At 38.5% G+C, this 17,980-nt stretch overlaps 1 protein-coding gene across 3 annotated transcripts in view; it reads right to left on the reverse strand.

Annotated features, from left to right (window-relative positions):
• Nucleotides 1–2,488: 2,488 nt before the first annotated feature.
• SECISBP2L (SECIS binding protein 2 like) overlaps nt 2,489–17,980 on the reverse strand; it is a 48,335-nt gene continuing 32,843 nt past the window's right edge. For all 3 annotated transcript variants that reach the window (XM_045822518.1, XM_045822519.1, XM_045822517.1), the window contains 4 exons: nt 16,207–16,427; nt 15,126–15,280; nt 14,287–14,506; nt 2,489–6,744 (listed from right to left, as the gene is read on the reverse strand). In XM_045822518.1, the coding sequence (XP_045678474.1) occupies nt 6,062–6,744; nt 14,287–14,506; nt 15,126–15,280; nt 16,207–16,427 (1,279 nt within the window). In that variant the 3' untranslated portion in view covers nt 2,489–6,061. The remainder of the gene's footprint in view (nt 6,745–14,286; nt 14,507–15,125; nt 15,281–16,206; nt 16,428–17,980) is intronic.

Raw genomic sequence — 17,980 nt, forward strand, 5'->3', positions numbered from 1 at the left:
CAAGCCTCTGTGCGATCAGAGAGCACAGGGCTTGTTTCTGATGGTGTCCCTCCCAGGCATCCACACGCCTTCTGCCACTGGGCGAAGCGTAAAGCATTTTTAAAGTATGTAAATACATACCAGATGTATCCTTCTCAGAAATAAAAGGACGCCCTGGGAGAAAAATCACACAGAATGAAGTGCAGTTGGACACCCTCTCGGTTTCAGAGGCAGGCAGCCTTCCTGTGCAGGACCTGGCCCAGCCAACATGTGAGGCTTCGCAGGCAGCCACAGTCAGTGTGTCAATGCAGGGCTATGTCTGTGTTCCCACGAAACTTTATTTACCAAAACAGGCTGCAGCCCATTTGGTCCACAGGCGGTCTCTTTATCTAAACGAGTATGAAACCTTTTAAATGGAGTATCTTAAGTATTAGGGAAAGAGTTAAAGACATAGTTGTAACCTTTTTCTTGCCCATCACTGTGTTTGAATATTTGTAAGGTAGCCACAGAGATCTCTCTTCCATTTCCAATTATAAGTGTTACAGAACTTGCCAGGAACTCACCATTTGCCTCAGCACGAGGGTTTTAGGAAAGCGAGGAAAAAAACAGGGATGATGGTTCTTAACACTTAACCCTCGACTGAGAAACCAGTAATTTTGAAACGTTGCTCATTCCTCCCTAATCAGAGCTTACAAAATTAACTGCTTACATTTTAATTTGTTATCCCATTCTCAAGCTGAAGGTGTGCAAAGCAAGAAAGCACTTTAACTCAGGTAAACACGGAGAAAACTGGGAAGTGATGGCAACAAAGGGGATCTGTGCACACCTCAGCAGGGACCACGTTTGCTGACATCTCTTACTTGTCATCAGAGTCCCACTAGAGGAAGGCTGGGGTCGTTACATGTTTCCTCTGAGTAACTCAAGGCCATGGCCAAACCCAATGTTTCTGAGATGAAGCACTCATTTCTTCTACAGGAAAGCTTTCTACTCCAGACTCCAAACCATAGCTAACCAACTCAAAATCGGGTTGTTTGGTGCCTCAGACCATCAAGCTGGGCTGAGAGCTCCAAATCTTATGCAGCTCAGTACTTACGTGTGCTAGCCCCCTGCTTCCACGCTATATATACCCTTAGACGAAGGTAGCCAGGGTATAGCCAGGCAGTTCGTCAACCCATTTCTGCAAGAGTCTACTTGCCATAGGGTTGCCAAACAATTACTTGGTGTCGGAAAGATGGGAGTGGAGTGGAGAGAAATACAAGGGTTGAGACCAGGTCCAGAACTGAAGCATTTCCCTTTTGGAAATCCCGCACTGCGGGAAATCCAGCAGAGCATGCTTTGGCCCTGCAGTCCACAAGGCTGCCCTTAATACGTATCCTGTCAGCAGGTGTCACCCTTTATACATGTCAGAAGAATCCAAGAACATCAGAACCCAAGACAACCTAAAATATTGCTAATTTAGAAATTTCAAATTGAACTACATAACATGCAGTCAAATCTTTTGACAGTGCGTTTTTCCTAAAAGGGAACGGTACTTACGGATATGGTCCCTGAGCTCTCAGCTTAGGCTCAGAGCCTTCTGTTAGCAAAACCCACAGTTCAGGATTATTTCTCTTCCCTCTCTCCCCATTTAAAAAACTATTACATGGTAACCGTTTTCAGGGGCCATGGACACCCTCTTCTGGTCAGTTAGAAGAAAACTGACCATTTTTAGGATTTACCAGAAGTGGTGCAAACATCGGTCAAAAAATAGAAAAGGAAATATTCTGATGTAACTGAGAGGGCATTTGCTTTTCTCTGCAATCACCAAAAATTCATTTCTTCTCATTATGAAAATTAATGACCTATTTTCTAGCAGACCAGGCTATTCTTTTCAGATTCCCTACATTTGTGACCTAGTGACAAGGTCTGGGACTACTTTAGGGAGAGTGATTAGGTGAGGCTCAGGAAATGAGGCAACCAGGTCAGTCCCAGCGCACGCAGGAGGTGAAGGAAAGCACTGTTTGCTTTGGATATCCTGAGTGTTTTGTGAAGCTGCAGAGCCCAGTTAAGACCATGGACTTGGCCATGGGACTGAGTCTGAATCCCAGTTCGGCCATGTACCAGCGGCGGGATCTCAGGTAAGTTACCTAACACCTCTATGACTGTTTCATCAAAAATGTGATTCACAGTATTCCCTCAAAGGGCTGTTGAGAGGATGAAAGGAGTTAATACTGGGAAAAGGCTTAGAACAATGCTTGTCACAAAGCAACCGGCACTAAAAGGAAGCAGTGGGCGCCTTCTCCCAACACTAGGACGGTCTCTGGCTCCATGGTGAGGCTCTGCCCCAGATCACACCACCAGTCCCAAGTGGAGATTTTTACTAATAACTCCTTCCTGCAGATTCTCCAACCTTCCTTGGCAAACCCATGAGAACACCAAGCAACACTAGGGGCTTGGCTTTTTTTCTTTCTCCTACGTGTTGGGCAAGTCATGAATTCCTTATACACTTATTCTCAAATGAGAGACAGCATTTCAATAATCATTTTATTAGTTACAGAAGAATCTTCACTAGTATTTACATAGTGCAAAAAAGCTGTTATTACCCCTAAAATGTGAAATAACAATTATCCTTCATACAGCAAAAGAACAAGATGATAATCCCTTTATGTTATAGTTCATACTAATTTTGCTAGTTTTTTATTAGAGCATTACAATTAACACATTAAATTATAAATTTATGTGGTATATTTAGAAATTAAATTACAAAAGAATACAAATACTTTGAAGGTATGGTGTGCCAACCAAGTTTAAAATTTATGATTACTTAAGATTCAGGTATTAGAATCAACCAAACAGTTTGGTTGATTCTGTGATGTGTATAAAGGTTGGAAGGGGTGAGGGAGAAGATGCCTGTAAATAACTTATTTCACAGAAAAAAATTTTTAAATCAAAAAATGATAAAGTTTTTAAACAGAAAAGTTAATATTCTAACCTGTTGGCACAACATACAGGAAATACTTAAATGACAGGTTTTTAAAGCAAACAGCAGCTTTACAAACAGTAATACTTATTTATACACATATTAAAGTAACAATGTGTTAAGATTTAACAGTTTTATGTTAAACAGCTGAAAAATGAATGTAGAGTTCACTATTCATTTGCACATTACAATTACCACCCAACCCACCTCCCCCAGCTTATTAAGAAATCAGACAAGTACATTATTTGGATATTAATTTCTCAATATTTAAACTATGTAAATTCCTTTTGACTAATTCTTTTCCAAATACTGAAAGCATATAAAATACCATCTCTGCAAAAAATGACCTCCACTCAAAGCCATTAAAAACTTCTCAATGTATAACAGATTATTTTTCCCATGTTTAGTCAAAAGAAATATATTACATCATTTACAAATATACTGAAACCAAAACTTAAGCTAATATGAACCTTTTTGTCTTTTGAGAAGTGATCCTCACAGTAAACAAACCTAATGAAGCAGAAATCTAGCTCTGGGAGTGCAATTCATATTGTAATTCAGATACTTATGTACTGAATGAAAATCTAGTATTAATTATTGCCAGGAAGACCACCTCCACACTAAGAAAAAAGTCACTATGGTTTTTATTTTTTGCGATGATGAACCCTACTCTTACCATTAGATCTCTCTCTAGGTCCAAAGAGGCACTGACCTCAGACCAAAGCCCTAAAGACAAAAAAACACCCACTTCCTTAATCTTCACACTTTCTCCTGTATATAATATACACACATTCCAGAATTTCTCTAAAGGAAACAAATTATAAAGACATTATTAATATTTGCTTAGTGTATTTCAACACAGTAACATTTCCTTTAATAAATTTTGGGCTTTCCTCTGGAGGTGACCTGTCTCATATAAAAGCCTGTGGTCCCTTGGGTTTGCTGGCAGGGGTACTGCCCGTGCAAGAGCGTTTATTGAACACGTAATTAAACACTTCTAAAGTCTATAGCAAAAAGGAAAGTTATGTGTGTTTCGAAGATTTCCTCAACTTCTCTTTTGATACAAATGTCAAAAATCTAAAATGACAATTCTCATTCAGAAGAGATATAAAATATAAGAAACCTTTGAAAAGCCACTGCCTTGATCAAGAGTTACTGAATCACTGACATCAAAGGAAATTTACACCATTAAAAAGTATGAAAAGCTTTTAAGTTTACTTTTAAGACTGTCAGTAGTTCAAAAACTCTATCATTTCTTTAAAACAACTAACATTTCCAAATGCATAGAGTCAGAAAGATCTGCCACTTACAAACCCATGATTGTTAAGTCTGAGGCTTCATTCTCTCACGCTGGGTTCCTGTCGTACTGGACGCTTTGCGCCCATGGCGCCTGCTCCAGAGAACAGGTCAGACAGGACAGCACAGCTACGTCCCCTTTCAGCACACTAATCAAGTTGGCAGACTGATGTGTTCTACACAGCAATGCTCAAACTTCCACAATTCACAAATACTAAATCATCTATCAAGGATCTGATCTCTCCAGTAATTAAATGCCAAGATTATAAAACATCAAAAATAGCACAGTAGTCTGAATGAGTTCAGTAAAGAATCCGCCCAATTCTTCCCTCCTGCCTCTGTGAGGCAAAGCCTGCCCTATAAAACCAGGGCAGGGAAAATACCCCTCCCTCCTCGGTTCTGTGCCTGCTGATGGGAGCTTGTAAGCGTAAGGCTGGAGTGTCTGTGTGTGTGTTGGTCAGTTGGGGGTGGAGCTGGAGAGAAGACAGGAAAACAGGTAGTTTGTAATTTTCCCACAGTTACGTACACTGGTAAAGGCCGCTCACTACCAGGTGGTGACTGACTAGTGAATAAAACACTGAGCTCAGTATTTCTCCCAAGCAGGTATACACATTCCTCGAGAAGGGCAGGGATAAGTAATTAGTGATCAAGTATCAATACCTGTGTACAGCTGCATACTCTAAATAATATGATAGTTTCAGCACAATTAGAACAACTTGCCCTTTTCTTCAAAACTTCCTCTTCCAGCCCTTGATTACCTGGATACCATTACACGTTACATGAGGTTCCTTCCCCTGACCTCCTATCAGTAACTATGATTAGTGCTACATGGCAAGTGCTTGAGGCGAGGGGCAAAATATATATATATTTTTTAAAAAGTGAAATGGTTTCCCACTCAGGACAAATTTGGATACCCCATCAAATCCACGTCTCAAAGTGAAAGTCCTGAATCAGAAGCATGCAAGAGAATACACCAGTATAAGATTTTGTTTCTGGATCAGTTACATGTAAGAGCTGCAGTCATACAATCAGTTATTTAATGTCAAAAACCTGCCTAACTTTATGCAAATATGAGTATATACAAAAGCATTCCTGAGGTAAGAAGCAAATGTGAGACAAAACCTGGAAGGTCCCACCATGGGTGACGTTTCACTGTCCAAACACCACCTGTCACGCCGCACTAGAAAGGCCGCTCTCATCGTGGACGCCCCTTTGCTCACCTAAGTATCAGAGGTTCCATTTTAGCCCATCCCAATTTCGGTCGATCACAATGACCAGCAACTTCTGAAAGGTGCATTTGTGGGCCAAAAAAAGTTGCATCAATCCTTAACACAAAACACCTTGTGAACTTAAGTTTTGCTCAGACACTTTTTTAATTTTCTAGCTCTACCGCCAGTTCTTTGGAAGAAGCCCAAACGTCTTGGCCAGACCGGTTAGAGCAAAAGCAGTCTTGAAGCAAATACTGGTAACTGCTCCTATCCTTAGAACCTTGATCTTTAACTTTCAAAATGACTCTAAGTCAGTATTTTAAACTTGTTTTCTTTAAAACTCGGTCTTGTTCTTTTTTTAAATCATTACTTCCCATAATAATATAAGCTGAAACAATTCTGAATTTTCCACACAGTTCTCAGAAAGACACTGAGATGCTAATTAAAAGCTAAGCTGGAGGTCATAACAAATCAAGTAAAAGACAGCTACAAAAATATTTCTGTCGGGAATTAAATACATATATTAAATATTGGACAGTGCAAAATGTTGAGATGAAGCATATAAGATAATGGCTGTAACCCTTACACAGCTGGAGACAGAAAGCTGGCATTTCCTGAGTTAAAGATTTGGGGGCGCATAATTTGAGTTGGAGTGCTGGCTGTCCAGAGGGCTACAGCTGCTGGGCTTCTGCTGCTCCAGACTTACTTGGTGGTCAGTAGTCCAGGCCTCATTGTCCATCCCTGGCTCCAGCACGTCAGGCACCTCTGCTTCCTCTTCCCCACTCTCCTCTACGTTGTCTTCCTCAGAACCGTTAAGGGTTTTCCCAAGCTGAAGAGTTTCCATCGTTCTCTGGGTCTCAGAAACCCAAGACTCAATTCTACTATTGAGCTGTACTTCTACAGATATGGGTTCATGAGTATAATCTTCCTCCTCCTCCTCATCTTCATCCTCCTCTTCTTCAAGCATGCCAGGTACAAGAGTGCTGGTGGTGCTAGTGATGGAGGAATTCAGAATATCTCGGCAACTGCCATCCAGAGAGCCAGTTTCGGTGCTCTGCTGGGAGGCCCATTCCAGGTCATCTGGCTTCACGTCCTCTTTATCACTCACTGCCGATTTCCCAGGGTTCGGAGCTGAGGTAGTGCTGCCCGCAGCCACTATCGGGGACTGCTTACCGACAGGGCCTGTGTCAAATGGAAGTTTACTGGACTTTTCAGATGAGCTGTGTTTACAGGGAACCTCTCTCTCATTTTCTGATGTTTCCAGTCCATCTGAAGTTTCCACCATGTTTCTCCAATTCGTTTCTGCAAATATCAAAAAGATTTCTAAAAAACCAGAACACCGTTTTATAATCATGCAACAGGTAAGGGAGGGAGGAAATTTACCAGCCCATCAACTGACTGGAAAAACTATAAACTTAAAGTTGTTCAGTATTAGTTTAAATGTTATAAAGAGAAAACAATTCTTTATTTTTTAAAAGATTGTACTTATTTTTAGAGAAAGGGAAAGAAAGGAAGAAAGAAAGACAAAAAAACAATGATGTGCAAGAGATACATCGATCAGTTGTCTTTTGCATGCCCTAGACTGGGGACCTGGGCCACAACCCAGGCATGTGCCCAGACTAGGAATAGAACCAGCGACCTTTTGGTTCACAGGCCAGTGCTCAATCCACTGAGCCACACCAGCCAGGGCAAGAAAACAATTCTCAAAAATGTACATTGAAGATAAAAAACAAGGAGGCAAAAATCAAGTATATTAATGTTTGAGAATGCAGAAGATCTTATATTAATAGTTCACCGATGCTCATGTATCATATTCATGTATTCATGAAAATCAATGAATGCCTACCTTATTTTTTGGCCTTGAAGTATACTGGGCTCAAGGATCCACAAGTCATAGATGGCAGAGCCAAGATGTCCAGCTGAAATAGTTCTGATCTGACAGACTTGTACTGTGCTCCCTTAGCAAGCTATCTAAGAACTATCTTTTGGCCTGAAACTAGACTAGTGTTTCCACTTACAAGCACAGAAGCCATCCATGCATTTCTAACATGTGTAAAAATTTGTTTCATATTAGATGGGGCTTGACTTACCAAGTGACTGAGAAACAAAAAAAAAAGTATTATTATATGTAATACAGTGGTATAAGTCTAAATTATTTTTAATGACAGCAAGTCAAGTTTAGAACTAAAAATGTATGTACTAGGAATCAGAAGACACAGGACAACTCTCCTAACCCTCTTTATTTTTTATCCCATTTTATATCTTTCCATTTTATTTATTATTGAAATATAATTGATATATAACATTATATTAGTTTCAGGTGTACATTATGATTTGATATTTGTATGGACTGCAAAATGATCACCATAGTAAGTCCTGTTAACTTCTATCACCAGACATAATTACAAAATTGTCTTTCTTATGATGAGGGCTTTTAAAAATCTACTCTTAGCAACTTGCAAACATGCAACGTGGTATTATTAGCTATACTCACCATGCTATAAATTACATCCCCACAACTCGTTTCTCACTGCAAGTCTGTGCTTCTGGACCCCCTTTATACACTTCACCCAACCCCCTTCTCTCGTGGGGTTATTTTTTTGGTTTTTTTTTGTTTTTTTTTTTTTAGATTCAACATATAAGTGAGATCTTATAGTATTTATCTTTTTCTGTCTGGCTTATTTCACTTAGCACAATGTTCTCCAGGTCCATCCATGTTGTTGCAAATAGCAAAGCTTCATTTTGGCCATTCTTTTTTATGGCCGGATATCCCATTGTATATATAACATATGGGAATATATACTACATCTTCTTCATCAGTTCACCCAAAGATGGACACTAAGGTTGTTTCTTTATCTTGACTATGTAAATAGTGAAGCAATGAACATGGGGGTGCATATATCATTTTAAGTTAGTTTTTTGTTTTCTTTGGATGAGTACTCAGAAGTGGAATAGCTGGATCATATGACAGTTCTTTTTTTAATATTTTGAGGAACCTCCATACTATTTTCTATACTGGATGTACAAATTTACCTTGATTACAATTTACAAAGGATTCCCTGTGCTCCACATCCTCGCCAACATTTGTTATTTTTTGTCTTTTTGATAATACCCATTCTGATAGGTATGAGGTGATAATCTCATTGTGGTTTTGATTTGCATTTCCCTGATGATTAATGATGGTACATTTTTTTAAAGATTTTATTTATTTTTAGAGAGAGGATAGAGGGGAAGGGAGGGAGAAAGAGAGGGAGAGAAACATCAATGTGTGGTTGCCTCTCAAATGCTCCCTACTGGGGACCTAGCCTGCAACCCAGGCATGTGCCCTGACTGGGATAGAGCCAGGGACCCTTTGCTTCACAGTCCTACGCTCAATCCACTGAGCCACACATGGTGAGCATCTAGGATGTACCTGTTAACCATCTGTATGTCCTTTCTTGAAAAATGTCTATTCAGATCCTCTACGCATTTTTAAAATTTGTTTTTGCAATTGAATTGCTTATGAGATTTTTTTATTTTTTGAGTATTAACCTCTTACTGGAGATATGATTTGCAAATATTTCCTCCCATTCAGTAGGTTGCCTTTTCATTGTGTAGGTGGATGATTTCTTTTGCTGTATAGCTTTTTGCAGTTCCACTTACTTATTTTAGTTTTCCACTTATTTTTATTTTTTTTAATAAAAATCCCCTTCTGTTTGAATTATAACTGCTCTTACATTTTATAGGCATAGTGATCCAGCTATAGTGATAAAGCAAGCCCATTCATATGAATTAATATATTCAACTTGATTGTCCCCTACCAACTATTTAACAACATACTTTCTGTACTTGAAATCAGGTGCGTGGTTTGGAACATCCTTTTTTGCAGCTACTTCAAAGTGTAAAACTGATCCTTTCCATTCTCTCTCCTACCTCATGAAAAAAAAAATCTCCTCCTATATGTTCACTTTCAATTAATAACATTATATTTTTCACAGTCTCAAAGCAGAAGAAATCTTACAGTAATCCTTCATCCTACCTTTCTCGCTTACGATATGCCTTCATTCCACTGAACTCATAACTGTCCGTGTCACGTCTAGCTCAAAAATTACTAAACTTAGTTACTTCTGCCTTAGCTTAAGTCTTCTTTACCTTGCTGTACATCTACAGTATCTTTCTAATTGGTTTTGTGAATTGATCACATCACTGTCTCACCAGCTTTCTTTTACCCTAGTAATCCAAACTCCTTCACTGGCTGTAGCCAAGTCCTTCATGTGTGACCCTTATCTATCTTTGTGGCCCCATTCATTCTGGCCCCCAGCCATGCATTCCATGCTTAGGATCACACTGATCTCTCTCTATTCCCAGAAGTCATACTCTTTCTATTTACAATTCTCTGCTTTGTATAAGCTGCTCTTTCCATATGACACATTTTTCCTCCTTTACCTTTCAGAGGTAAGTAGTTCCACTCAACCTTGACAGCCACACTTAAATGTCAGTTCCTTTGTGAAGCCTTTCCTACGAGAGACAGTCACTACCCTTGAACTCGGACAACAGTTTTCACACATACAGTTCAAGGCACTTGTTTTGTGTTTGCTGTCTGCCCCTTCATCCCTTCTCATTCCTACTCCTGCTCATCGGTGTGTCCCCATGGTTGGCATATAGTAAGTGCTGGGACGGGTGGGGAAGACTGAAAATTTTCACACATGCATCATGCAAAAAAAAAATTAAAAGACATAATATTTTTAAAAACTTCAGTTGCACATTTATATATCCTTCCAACAATTTTTTCCTCCTCCAAAAGTACTGCAAGAGTTCCCTTGTCATCTTGGAAAAGTCCCACCTCTTCCCTGACAATGAGTCAAGGAACAGGTCAGTAGACAGAGCAGGGCTACCCCTCCCAAGACTTAGTTTTGGGCATTTACCTACTAGGTAAGTTAAGCAGAAAGCCACCTTTGGAGAGGAAAGGGAGATACAGCCTAAGAAGCAGAGATAAGGAACCCGGCAATTAGCCATCAAGAGTCTTGTCCCAGTAATCAAAGAGCCACTGAGATTACATATCCACAGGGGAAAGCCAAGGCTCCCACCTTAAAGTGTTAGGTGAAGCTTGATCAACAGTTGAACATGCAAACATATAAACACAGTAGGGAGAAACATGGCAGGTGTAAGAGTGCCATCTTTCTCCAGGGGATGGAAGCAATCTGACTGGAGGATGGAGATGGAGGCGCAAAGTAGTGCTGAATGCAGGCAGTGTAAAGCCAGAATAGAACATCTAGAAGTTCCTCTTTGAAGAAGAGACTAGGAAGCACGTTAAAGGCAGAATCGACAATCTCAATAAATCTGGAAATAGTACTGATTCAAACCAACCCTGCTTCTGAATGTTTTATTTTAGCAAAACTTATTCAGTAAAGCTCTTCTTTATTAACCCCTTCTATGCTTTTCTGTTCTTTTTATTGGTGCTTTGTCATATTATCTTTTTTAAACCTTTCCAGTCATTAGTGGGTCTGTCAGAGGAGAAGGTGTGTGTATTTCTCCCTTCAGTCAGCACGCACAAGCAAGCTGTCCATGCTAAATAACTGTATACAGCAGAGGAACAAGCGAGTGAGTTCAAGAGTCTACAGAGGAAGAAGTGGTGGCAGAGAATGAGCAGGAAACTCAGGATGAATGGACCTGACATTGAGGTTGTCCTCCCCTCATAACTGCTTACTGAATACCTACTGCTTGGTCCTACTGAGAATTCATTCAACAGGCAGGAAATGAACATCACAGTGGCTAACAGTGCAGGTTCCAGAGTCAGACTTACTACTCTGACAAGCTATTCATCTCCCTTTGTCTCTGCTTCCTCGTCTATCCAGTGTGATACAATATTTATTTCATAAGGTTGTTCAGAGGATTAAATGCCTTAATAATTGTGAAGTGCTGACTGACAAGTGCCTAGCACATAGTAAGAATTCAGTATGTGAGCTATTATTATACAAGGTCTGTCTGGAAAAAGTCCAGCCATTGTTAATGTAACAAGAATGATTTGTGTGACATCAGTGTAACCTGGCAGCCAAGGACAGTGGACTGGAATGCACTTGTGTGAACAATGGCAACTTCATGTGTACTAGTCAGTGGGGGTGGTAGATGCCATTGAATGAGCATATGTACTGTGTGGCCGTCACATTCAAAATGACTGAGTGAGAACAATGAATCTGCATCAAATTTTGCATTAAGCTTGAACATTCCTCTGAGGAAACTATTCAGATGATTCAGAAGGCCGCAGCTATGGGCATCTGATGACTGGCAGCTTCATCATGACAGCGTGCCTGCTCACGCATTGAGTCTTATGCAGAATTTTTTGGTAAAACATCAAATCCCCCAAGTAACTTAGCCTCACTACAGCACAGATTTGGTGTAATTGTGGTGTAATTGCAGTGTAATTGCAGCGTCTGCCTTTTCCCAAAACTAAAATCACCTTTGAAAGGGAAGAGATTTCAGACTGTCAATGAGATTCAGGAAAATATGATGGGGAAGCTGGCAGCAACTGGGAGAAAACTGTGTGAGGTCCCAAGATGTCCACTTTGAAGGGGACTGAGGTGTCACTGTCCTATGTACAATGTTTCTTATATCTTCTTCAATAAGTAACTCTATTTTTCATATTGCATGGATGAATACCTTCTGGACAGACCTCGTATATCAAGTGCCTATTATGTACCAAGTTCCTGTTCTCAAAGAACTCAGTTTATTTGGGATTTATGTTTGACACTTTGTTTCACATAAGTAAACTCAACTCAGGTGGAAGGAAAAGATAAGTGAAGAAAGCCAGGGGTACACAATGGACAACAAGACTGGACTATCATAGAGGCCTTTCTATTCTACAAAGATTAGCACCTCTTCCCCAGATTTTTTACTTTAAAATGTGGATATCAAAAGAAAATATTTTAGAAATTTTGCACCAGGACGACAAGAAGACACTGCCTGCTATATACCAAACAGTTATTACCCATTTTCTTCCTGGCTAACAGAACTCCCAAATTTAAAATGGACTTGAACCCAGCTCCCGGGAATGAATTAAAATAGTTCCTATACCATCATGGTTGTCCCATTCCCCTTTGCCAAATATTCTCTTGCCCAAGTCTCCCTTGCTGCAGTTAAAAGTAAGGACAGGATTAGCTCTAGACAAATAAAACAATAGGAAGTCTTTTGTAAATTTCTCCTTCGCTGATATTAGGAGCACACTGCCTGAACCTCCTGCTTTTGACTACTGTTGTGCTGCCCAGAGCCACAGCAGCTATTTTGAGCATGAGATGATAAGCGTAAGAACCCACAGACTGAGAATGAAAGAACAGAAGGAAGGAAAGACCCAGAGATCTTGACAACATTGCAACATAATTAAATATTCTAATTTAAGCCACATTAATGGGTTTTGTTTGTTGCTGAATGCTTTCAATACAGATAGAATAACTGTATGCTTTGTTCCAAACATTATTATGATTACTTTCACTCAATTTTGTTAGTGTCCTGATAAATCCGCTCATCTTTAAGGTTCTAAATCCTTTCTTAGGATTCAACCATTAGCTCAGAGAGTTTTCACTTTGAATGGAATTTTATAGATGACCTAGACAAAACTTTCTTCATTTTACTAAAAAGGAATCTGAGGCTCAGAAATTAGTCAATTATACCTAGCCCCCCAGGGAAAGTGTGAAAAAGCCAAGGCTTCAATTATTAAACACTTAAAATCTGGTGTTTTTTGAAAATATCTTCTAAATCTCTGAGAATTTTCATAACTTTTCTAAGTGCCCAAATGAAAATCACTACCATTTACCCAAAACCATAGCTTTATGAATTTATCTTGCAGACTGTCCTTGAGATACTGTCCTCTGGCATATCACTATATAAAGTGACCTCATTTAAAAAGTTGGCACTTTACCTTCTTTATTTTCAACTAGCATCACTCCACCCAAAGAAACATAGCTGCCTCTAAGCCAGTCCCACCCACTGTTGGACCAACAGTTTCCTAGGGGCCCGCAATAACTCGCTATATTGCCTGCAGCCTGCGGTGTCGTCGAAGCATCCCAAACACTTCCCTACAGTGACAGACAGACCAGGAAGGAGAGTGTGAGAGGAAAGGAGGAAAATGAGGACTCAGTTTTCTACATGTTAAATTTTAGGTGTGAATAAGCTATTTGGTAAATTCTCAGATAGATTAAATAGTGAAAAGAAGAAATGACAAAAAACCAAGTTGAGGGAGGAGGCTGTATTATTTTTTAAAAGAAAAAAACCCAAACTGGTTCAAGAAAGAGAATTTAAGAGTTCAAAGTATGATAGAAACGAAGTATTATAGTTCAAAGGCAAGGGAACTGCTAAGACACAGAGGGCAGTTAATAATGCTACTTTAAATATATCACGTAAGTGTTTTTTAGTTTCTTTCTGACTACAGTAAGATTTAACACGAGTGTCATATGTCTAGGTTTTGTGAGCTCAGATTGAATAGTGTTCAGGTCTTTTGTTTATTTAGTAAAAATAAAATTTTAGTAACAGAGTATAAAATATTACAATAAAATATCCCAGAATTTACTAAATTATAGGTCATAAGTATGGTATATTTTGCTTTTTAAATCCTTTGGGATTTTTCTTTTCTTTCTTTTTGAAGATTATGGAAATATGACTAATTTTCAGAGTTTCACAGAAAGGCTCAGCCCTAAACAGTCTCCCAATTTAAAGGCTGGGTTTACTGCAATTCTGTAAACTAAAATTTTAAGCAAAATTTGAATAATCACTAAGATAAAGACAAAAGACAACATGAAAGTCATTTTCAAATGATCTTAATGAAAAAAATTATTTCAAAATTTAACTTATTTAAAGCAGTATGTAACAACTTACCGTATTCCTTTTCATTTACTTCAGAGATGGGTTCAGAAATGACACTGCAGAAAGAAATGGCGCTTGCTGCTGAGGGGTTCCGGGAGTGCCCCATGTGGTGGGGCACCTTTTTCACATTCTTTAAGGCTTCCTCTGCCTGCTCTTGTTCCATTGCTGCAACCATATCTTTATATGCTTTCCTGGCTTCCTCAGTGAGTTCTACCAACTTACTGAACAGGCTCTGAAAAAGAAAGATTTTGACTAGTCCATTTTTTGTTACAATTTCTATTCCTATTATTAGCAATATGTATCTCCGCTGTTTCAGAATTAGATACACTTCCAATCAGCACAGATTCCAAACAGTATGGCAACCACAGAACCTTATGAAATACTCTGCAACTTACATATAGTATTTATTTAATTCTCACAAGACTGACGAAATTTCCTGACTCAATACTGGTTACTAAATGTGATATTAAAAGTTCTTGCAGAGTTTATCAATAGTCAATCAGTGTTTTCACAAAATACTGTAGAATCAACTTCATAAAAAAGTCTTAAAATATTGTATGTTAATAAGCTAAATAAATGATCAAGTATTATATAGTTGTACCCAGAAGAAAAAAACACTGTGGAGAAATAGCAGCCAAAATTTAAAAAGATATACTGTAGGATTAATTTATGTAAAGGTTTCAACACTAAAAAATAAAGTATAATACTCAAGAATTTTCTGCTTATTCTTGGAGAGTCATTATCTCACTTCTTCAAATGCTTAACCAGAGCACTGGCACGTGTCAACAGAAAATGTACTGTCTGGGGGCAGGGCCAGGGAGCGAAGAAGGGTGTGCCTTCCAAAGTCTTACCTCAGCACCGAAGTAGTTGAAAATTCCTACTACACTGACAGGAACCAGCTTGTTCACACAGCGTCCTAGAGCTTTCCTTCCCAGGGCAAACACAAAAGGGATTTCTTGTTCCCGTGCCATGGCTATAACATTATAGAGAGCCTCATCCAGGCCACCTGAAAAAGTCAGTGCACACGTAGGGGTTTTAATACTTCCCAAACAGTGGTGTTTTGGCACTCAATAGTTAAAGTATAAAACACAGCAGCAAAGGATTCTATGAAGGCCTGTGGCACTTATGCCATTCTATACCTTTTCCTATTTAAATTTGTACCACGTATGGTCATATGTACATATTTTCTTTCTCCCCAGTTAAATTCCAAATTCCTAGTATTTTTGTCTCTCCATAGGATTTAGTGTAGAAGGAATCAAATTTCAATACAATAAACACTTGTTAAAAGAAGTTAATGAGAATTGTTAACAGTGGCTGATTCCTTTAGCCAATCTCTCAGTGGAAGTAGCAACCTATCATATGTATTAATATTGCATGTTACTGTTTTTACTGGTATTGCTTCCCTATGGAGAATATGCCTGGTACCGCTACTTGATGCATCTGCCTACCCACAGTGGCTGCTTCATGAAAAAGGACAAATAAGGGTATACAACATAGTACAAAGCACTTATTTGCCAGCTCACACAAGAAGCTCTGTATTAACTGCTGGTTTCTGAAGGGCAAATCACCATAACCAAGAAAAGAGAGCCCTCAAAGAAAGGTAACATAAAAATTTTAAAAGAAGACTATATTTGCAGAGATAAAGAAATGCACTCTCACTGGTCTCCACTCTCATTACAACAGAGGGCACATGCAGTGGCCCAACTGACCTCCTTCACCAGTGTTCGCAGGTGGGGGTTTCTTTACAATCCAATCTCAATTTTATTACTTAATTCTCGTACTGAAATAGATTTTCTTCCTTCATGCTCAATATTATGTTTTATACCTACACTCTGCTAAATCATATGAATTCCACTTCAAAACTCATTGTGTGGATTTTGAATTCAATTATACTAAGTAAGTATCAAAACACTTCAAGTAAAAATTTCATACCTTTGGACTGGATTTTTTCACAGTTAGGAGAAATTATAACACACTTGATCTTGTTTAACTTCATATGTTTGGTAACCTCCCTCAGCCCCATAACCAGCCGTCTCCTTGCTTTTGCTCTTACTGGGTCTTTTTGATAGATGCGTTCCTGGAAACTGACCAGCTCTTGAAGAAGAAGAGTCACACATTCATCAATCTCTTTACAAAGAACCTGATTACAATACCTATAAAGGAAACCAAAAATAAGTCAGTTTGTCCTAACTGACTTTTCTGTAATTATAAAATTACTTTGGGAGAAAATAGATCTAGTAAGAGGTTTTCATAAAAAATTAAATCTTTAAAATCTCTTATGTCTTTAGTCAATTAGAAAAACAAGAGTTTTTCTGAATTACAACAAATTGGCTTTTACATAACAGATAGATCAACCTCAGGGAAATACTATTCAAACTCCCAATTATTAAATTCCAAAGGATATAAATCAAATGTTAGCCTGCTGAGCTAGATAAAAAGACAAGTAATGTTTTTGCTAAGGAGATATAAGGTTATTTCATTTCAATGAGTATTAAAGATGCTTCTAGTAGGAAAGAAATGTAACTTTGTGGAAGCTTACTGAATACCCTAACGCCAACAATTCATCCTCTACTCTTGGATAAGCCACAATCTCCGGGCATTGTCCTCCTCAACCATAATTACAGAGTTAACTAAGATGGCCTCAAAGGTCCCTCTAACTCCAAAAATCTACAGCTATGGAGGAGAAACTCAGTAATTAAATTCAAGCCAAAACATATGAGGCAAAGCAACCAAATGAAGCTCTTTGTGATATATTACAGCTACAATGCAAAAAAATAGAAAGGAAATAAGTGTGAGACCACTATAGCACTTAATTTCAGGAATAAGGAAGTCATTCAAGTTTGTTTATATATTTTTTAAAAACTTTTCTGTATTTATTTTTAGAGAGAGAGGGGCAGGGAAGCAGAAAAAGAGGTAGAAAACATCAATGTGAGAGAGAAACATCAATCAGTTGCTTCATATGCACTCTGACCAGGGACCAAAACTGCAATCCAGTTGTGTGCCCTGTCCAAGAATCCAGTCAGCGACCTTTCGGTTTTCTGGACAATGCCCAACCAACTGAACCACCCTGCTCACAGCTACTTATTCTTAATATACTCTACTTTTCTAGTTCTAATCCCTAATCTCTACCATTAGCAAGTACTTAACAAGGAAAATTGGTATAATTTTTAATCTAGGAATAACCAGGTAACCAAATTTCTACTTCTAAATTACACTACAGAGTGGAAAACTCCAGGCCTTCCCTTTCTGTGTACATGTGTTGGGGGGGAGCTCTGCTGCTTTGGGATTATTTTTTTATGTTTATGTGAAAGATATTTAAATAAGTACAAGTATGACACTACTTCAGAAGGGAAGATAAGACAGACTGAGGAAAGATTAACTACTTAAAGTATGCAAAATTAAAGAACAGAAGATCAAAAAATGCAATTTTCTTCATTCTGTTTTTAAGTTGTTTATAGCATTTTATTCTGAGAGTTTCCTTTGCTTCACATCTATTACTTGACATTTATTAACTCCCCAAATCAAGACAAGAAGTATTTGCTTAAAAGAACAGTATAAAGAAAAGGACTGAACAAAGCAATGTGCTTTGGATTCACACAGATTTTACTTTCACCCTGAGATTTGTTCATATGTCATTTTTAAGGGTAAAATTAATTCATCTGCACAAATGTTAAAATCCCAAAATCCTTCAGAGCAGTAACTGTTA

The sequence above is a fragment of the Phyllostomus hastatus genome, unplaced genomic scaffold (assembly GCF_019186645.2).
Source record: "Phyllostomus hastatus isolate PE091 unplaced genomic scaffold, TTU_PhHast_1.1 phas_scaffold_501, whole genome shotgun sequence".
Classification (NCBI taxonomy): domain Eukaryota; kingdom Metazoa; phylum Chordata; class Mammalia; order Chiroptera; family Phyllostomidae; genus Phyllostomus; species Phyllostomus hastatus.